This window comes from Tripterygium wilfordii, chromosome 4, assembly GCF_013401445.1.
Source record: "Tripterygium wilfordii isolate XIE 37 chromosome 4, ASM1340144v1, whole genome shotgun sequence".
Taxonomy (NCBI): domain Eukaryota; kingdom Viridiplantae; phylum Streptophyta; class Magnoliopsida; order Celastrales; family Celastraceae; genus Tripterygium; species Tripterygium wilfordii.
This window is the reverse complement of record NC_052235.1, coordinates 6,276,039-6,282,757: the sequence shown is the minus strand read 5'-3', so window position 1 is coordinate 6,282,757 and position 6,719 is coordinate 6,276,039. Positions and strand designations below refer to the sequence as shown.

At 36.3% G+C, this 6,719-nt stretch overlaps 1 protein-coding gene across 1 annotated transcript; it reads left to right on the top strand.

The window, feature by feature from the left end:
- The first annotated feature begins 3,396 nt into the window (after positions 1 to 3,396).
- Positions 3,397 to 6,665, top strand: LOC119996341 (hypersensitive-induced response protein-like protein 2). Its single transcript, XM_038842928.1, has 6 exons — positions 3,397 to 3,508; positions 4,738 to 4,938; positions 5,135 to 5,255; positions 5,348 to 5,439; positions 5,545 to 5,641; positions 6,102 to 6,665. The coding sequence occupies exons 2-6, from the start codon at positions 4,750 to 4,752 to the stop codon at positions 6,464 to 6,466; spliced, it is 864 nt and encodes a 287-aa protein (XP_038698856.1). The 5' UTR covers positions 3,397 to 3,508; positions 4,738 to 4,749; the 3' UTR covers positions 6,467 to 6,665.
- Positions 6,666 to 6,719: the final 54 nt, after the last annotated feature.

Here is a 6,719-nt window from a genome sequence, read left to right as displayed (position 1 = left end):
GTAAATCCTTTTTTATTACAGGGGAAGGGATGGGAGAAACTCGAACTCGAGACCTCTATGAGATACTGTATATATGAGTGTCATTTGAGCTATTCGTGGTTTTCACGTGTCATTTGAGTTATCCGTGATTCTCACGCTTGTAAAGTAAATCTTGATGAAAAGAGACCCGTCTGTACAAAATTCATGTAATTTTCCATGTCGCTTTCACTAATAAATACATGAAGCCACAAGAATTGTGCCTTAAAGTCCATCTCTTTAACCTAACATCATTTTTAGTCCCCAACAGAGGATGATTGATGTCAACAATGCCTCAAATGTTTGGCCGATGAGTCGGCCTGATAGGCTTGAAATTTGGAAGCATTCCTAATAAATTCTTACCGGAGCTCTCTGGTTTTCTTGATACTGGGCACTGGGCACCATTCACCTGAGCTTTGGGCCTTAAAGGGACGGAATGGCCCAAATTATAATCTCATGTTAATTAGAAAACTTTGACCGGCCCAAATCATATCCTCTTAACAAATTAATCAACCCATTCAAAAATAAAAACAGCCTTACGAATTCCACAATCTTAGTCTCAGTTATCCCAATATTGAGATGAATATACACGATTCCATATGACATGTGGGGTTCACCATTGCACATCGATCCACATGCCCTTCATCTCATTCTCAACAATGGATAGCCCACACAAAAAAACATTGAGATTCTTAACATTTTCGTAGAAATAATGATGATCTTGTACTTGTACCTCCTTGATCTCTTACGTCAACATGTGACCTTTCAGAGTGACTAAGCCATTTCAGGGAAGCACTATTCAAACCCTCCTACTTTCAACCCCCTACCTTAGATCTTTAATCAATTTTGTCAAAAGATTTACTGTCTTTCTAGTCTTTCATTTCAACAGTGCTAGGCAGCGTCGGTTGCCCACCAAAACACAAAAAAAAATGATGACAGAAAAAGAAAAACGAAAGAGAGAAAGAGAAAGTTGACAAAAGTCACAGAACAATCCATTAACTTCACACTAGTCTTAATTTGACACCAATTTAAATTTTTGGTTTATTTATTTATTTATTATCTATGTTAATCTAAGCCCTTCAATTGATCCAACGGCTTGAGTCGAAAGCCCGCATAGTTTGGCAATTACGGGTCTGTGCATAGGAGACCCGCTGTGTGTGTGTGTATATATATATATAACTTTTCAATTATATCTATCTATCAATTGTATATGGGTATCCATTGTATATTCTCTGTCCTAATATATTCTCTGTATAGGACAGAGAATCTAGACAGAGAATATATTCAATGCCTCCCATCACACCCGAATGGATTCACTGTAGGCATACTTGTGCAGCTGCATGGGCGACTCCGTATGCGGAACGATTAGATGCGTACATGCACTCATATGGATTCATCAAATCTTCATCCGAAACTTTTATTCATGTATTTGAATAAATTATTGTCTATGTTTTACAAAATTATGAAATTAATATCAAAAAAATATAATTTCTCTTTTCTTTACACAAAAATTAAAAAGAAAAATAATAATTAAAAAAAAACCAAACAGAAAATCTTAATCAAAGCATTTAAATTAATAAATGTATATATATATTCTCTGCCTTATATGTCTATGTGTATATATCTATATATATATGTGTATGTATGTGAGATGAGACATGATGAGACATGACATATACTAAAAAAAAATAAAAAATAAAAGAGGAGACATGACATGACATGACAAGTAGTGACAACCTAGGGGTGGGGGTTTATTTATCAATTTCCTTTATAAATACAACTACAAAATACAAAGAAGTAGAACGATTAATGGGACAAAAAGTGATGCAAATACAAAAAAAAATAAGTGCAAAGGCAATCAAATCCCCCCTTATTTTTTGGGGCAATATCCTTTTCAGGTGACCTTACTTGAAGAGAATGACTGCTCCATTTAAGGTTAATGGGATAATGTATCACATGGACCAAATAGTTAGTATCTGTTGATTGAATGAATTGAGTTGGTGAGCACAGCAACCACTTTCTTAAAAATTTTGTTTCATGTCATTGTCCCAATGATATGCCCTCCTACACCAAACAAACAACCACCCCCACTACAACACCAATGCAAATAATGGGAATGAAAAATTGGATCCACTAATTTGCCACTTAAATCCCTATCCTATGAGCTTTTGGGTCATGTAAATCTTGATTCTTGTTGTTCTAAATCAATTGTGATTAACGTGGTTGGTTTAGTAAACGAGATAAATTAGAGCCCATTTACTAGCTAATTGAGTCAACACTTTCAACTCAGCTCTCCAATCCACAATATCATTGGTGGTGCTTAGGCTTTATTCCAAAAAGCTATATTGCCGCCCATAATTTTGGGTTTTTTAACGTAACCCAACTGGGATAATCAAGAGTGAAATGAAGTGGGCCCCAATGAGAGAGGAGGATCAGAGACATGAATTGGGAGAAAGTAAATTAAATTAATTTTCTTCTATTTCTTTTTATATTTATCAAAACATGAGAGAGTAAAAATATTATTCCTTCCATTTCTCTACTCTCCTCTCCTCTTCCCTCAAATCCCTCAAAACATAGGAGAGATAAAGTATTATTCCTTTCATTTCTCTCCTCTCTTCTTCTCTTCTTTCAAATCTCTCAATCCAAACACACTGTAAGAGAAAAGAGTTAGAGACACGAATTGAGGGAGGGAGAGAGTGAATCGTAGAGATGGAATCATAAGTTGAGAGAGAGAGTGAATCGCAGAGATGGAATCACAGGTTGAGAGAGAGTCAAATGAAGTGGGTCTCACTACATTGGCCATGTCATTAGTCTAGCTAGGATGATCCATGTTAGCACTTGGATATATGACAATTATTGCTGGGATCCATATGATTATTGATTTTTTGAATTATTTACTGTATATTTTATCATACCCATTTTATATTGGCACCATTTGATGCGCAATATTTAGTAGCATATATGCTACTACACAATCAAACAATAATTTCTCAACCACAATTACGATGACAATTTTACTCGCATTTTATTATTATTCCAAAGTTGTTATTGAATAGACTATTTCACCACAATTTGACTTTTTTGATCAAACTATCTTTCCTTTCGTTTGGTTCCCCTGAAATACCTCATCATCCACATCATCAAACTTAAATACATAATATCATTGTACATAATTTGTCACTATATTTTCAACGGTTTTATGTTATCAACATTTCAGACAAGATATATACTACCAACATATATGTTACCGTCAAAATTTTATGCCCAAAGCAACCTATTTTATGTCATTAGCCTACGATAACAACAATGAAAGGCAATTTCGTCTTTTTATCATATTACAAACCCTCGAACCAATAAGACAGAGGAAGCTTCTGTGTTGTGCTGTGCTGTGCCGTGCGTATATATATGTCAGTGCTCTCATTGTTTCGTGCAACCCAAAAAAAAGGGCAAAACCCCTCTGCGGTATTTAGTCTGTACTCTCCGGCTATTATCGGTACTGATGTTTATTATTATTATTATTATTATTATTATTATTGTCTTTGTTGTTTGATTCTCTGCTTGGTTGACGAGAAACCGTGGGAAAACTGGAGACGGCCACTTCCGAGAACAATCGACCGTGTTTTTTTAGTTAATTTTTAAGGATTTTTGTTTGTCTATTTTTGGGCGTTGTGGTTTCATTTTTTTATGAACTCTTTTTACTGAATTGTTTGCAGAGCACGTTAATGGTGTTTTGAAATTAACAATTCGTTTGGGGTTATATTTTGTTGGAAAGGACAAAACTTTTGTACTATTTTAACGGGAATAAGATTTTGAACGTCGTTGATTTCATGTCTCCTTGATCGAGGTTCTCTGTTGTTTGGTTGCTGAGAAACAGAGGTCGAGAATATAAAAAGATGATTTTTTTTGTCAAGAATATAAAAATATGATTTTTTTTAGTTTTCCAAGAATTGAAGTTTGGGTTAAAATTTGATTTGTTCTGAAATCTTCTTCCTTTGTTGTTTTACGACCATCTTTTTTCTCGTTCCATTTTCTGGTATGATATGCTAACTTCTGTGTGGGGAAAATCGCCCTCTGCAAACGAGAAGCCTTGTTTTTTTTTTTTCAGTATTTCTGTAGTTTTATGAGAGTACATGATTTTTACTTCTAAAAAAAAAAGCTAGAACCTTGGTTTTCCTGCTTAGATTTTACATTGCTGAACACAGGCTGTTCAAGTAATCATCTTTTGTTATTGGGCTTACCCGTTTGAGGTGTTCAGGGGTGTTGGTTGGGAGGTGTTGGGTTGGTAGGGTGTTGGGGAGTGTTGGGAGGTGTTCAGATTTTTAAATATAACCTTTGTTCTGGGATGTAGAAAGGTTTTGTTCCAACAGTCCCGAACGCCTGAAACAGTCAAGGGTTGGAAGGTGTTCGGGGACGAATACCTTCCAACCCAACACCCCTGAATATCTCAAACGGGCAAGCCCTTAGAGGCGCATATCCGCGCATGGGATTAGTGTTAAGTCATTGCTTAATAAATTCAACTGCATCTGGGGAAAATTTTTACTTGAACAGCGTACTTATGGACTCTACTCTTCATCTCTTTGTGTAATTCTTCTTGATCAGGATATAAATCATGAAAAAAATAAATTTCTGAAAGGACTTGTTACAGGTGTAGTAATTATAGAGGCTGCTTTGGCTAATTTCTCATTATTTTCTTATTGAAGAGTGTTATTGATTATCCTGCAGAAGAATTAAAATATGGGTCAAGCTCTTGGATGTGTTCAGGTGGAGCAGTCGAAAGTTTGTGTCAGCGAACAATTTGGTAAGTTCAGTGGGACGCTGGAGCCTGGTTGCCACTGCTTGCCATGGTGTTTTGGGTACCAATTAGCTGGTACCCTATCGCTGAGAGTTCAACAACTTGATGTTCGATGTGAAACAAAAACTAAGGTTTGAGTTTACTGTGATCTTTCGGTTAAATGATATTGTACCAATTGGCCAGTCTCAAGATTTTACATACCGTGAAAAATATTATATAGGGGAAAGAAAGAAAATAAAAGCTAGACATTAATTTTTTTTATGGATATGGATAGTTATTCTGATTTATTGTTCTCCATTAATGAGGTTGTTAATTCTGTCAATTCAGGATAATGTTTTCGTCACTGTGGTTGCATCTGTTCAATATCGTGCTTTGGCAGACAAGGCAGTTGATGCCTTCTATAGGCTCACTAACACCAAAGGGCAAATCCAAGCTTATGTTTTTGATGGTACTCATGGCTCTAGGACAAAGTAGATTTATTAATGATTGTAGAGACTGAGGAATTTTCTTGTTAAATTGCTAACACTTGCATTTCTTTAGTCATCAGGGCAAGTCTACCTAAGTTGAACTTGGATGCTGCCTTTGAACAGAAGAATGACATTGCAAAAGCTGTTGAAGAAGAGCTTGAAAAGGTAACATTGCTTTTTTACCGTCTGGAAAGGTCTATGAGTGGGAGGATCTGATTCATTTGTTGCTTCGAACTTACATCTTAAACCATTTATGTTCTTCTGTAATAGGCTATGTCTGCGTATGGATATGAAATAGTGCAGACTCTTATTGTGGATATAGAACCTGATGTTCATGTGAAGAGGGCCATGAATGAGATAAATGCAGGTAACATTAGACATCCCCATCATAAGTGTCAAGTATGAATTAATGGTGCAAGTTATTATTTGCTTATGTTCAGTAATGGAGACCTTTCAGGATTTTGTTTATCATAATAATATGTTCTGACGCATGGGCAGACTTTTATACAATTACATTTAACAATCAATCTTGGTCTTTTGAGACAATGGACAACTTGTGTTTCTCACATAGACTTTACGGCTCAGGCCTGTATTATTGCGAGTATATTTGGTTGAACTATAATTAACATTCTACTGCCATGTACTTTCATGCAAAAGTCACCTTTTATCGGGCTGGTTTCCACCAGAAAAATGTTAGTATGCGTTTATGATCATTAAGTGAGTTGATTTACTTTTAGAACTCCTTTTTTCTTTTGATGGCTTGGGGAAAAACTTTGCTCAAGTTATTTTTTTCCCATCCCTTATTTTTTCCTGCATTTTTGCGACAGCTGCTAGAATGAGGCTCGCGGCAAATGAGAAGGCTGAAGCAGAGAAAATATTGCAGATCAAACGAGCTGAAGGAGAGGCAGAGTCGAAGTACCTCTCAGGGCTTGGCATTGCACGTCAGCGCCAGGCCATTGTTGATGGGTTGAGGGATAGTGTGCTTGCCTTCTCTGAGAATGTTCCTGGTACAACTTCCAAGGATGTCATGGATATGGTTCTGGTGACACAATACTTTGACACCATGAAAGAGATTGGTGCGTCCTCAAAGGCCACTTCTGTTTTCATCCCTCATGGCCCTGGAGCAGTGAAGGATGTTGCCTCGCAGATCCGGGATGGACTCCTTCAGGGCAGTCATGGTCATGATCAGTAGTATAATATAATGAAGCCTTAGACGGACTAGCATGTTGGATGTTAGTTCTATAGTTTTATGTTTGGTGTTTCTTAGCAAATCAATAAATTTACAACTCTACTAATATGTTCCTTATTATGAACTAGTTAGTTTACATAGTAATGGTTTGAATAGCAGATATTAATAGTTTGGAAGGAAGTTCCTTAATTGTGTGCGATTAGATCTCTCTCCCATACCCTCTAATCTAGAGAAAGGGCAATGCTACTCCTTTTGT

What these genes read in the sequence shown, in the direction of transcription:
- LOC119996341 (XM_038842928.1), top strand. Translation starts at nt 4,750, where the DNA reads ATGGGTCAAGCTCTTGGATGTGTTCAGGTGGAGCAGTCGAAAGTTTGT. An exon ending in GATGTGAAACAAAAACTAAG is followed by an intron (nt 4,939 to 5,134) that starts GTTTGAGTTTAC and finishes CTGTCAATTCAG; the next exon opens with GATAATGTTTTCGTCACTGT. An exon ending in TTGAAGAAGAGCTTGAAAAG is followed by an intron (nt 5,440 to 5,544) that starts GTAACATTGCTT and finishes CTTCTGTAATAG; the next exon opens with GCTATGTCTGCGTATGGATA.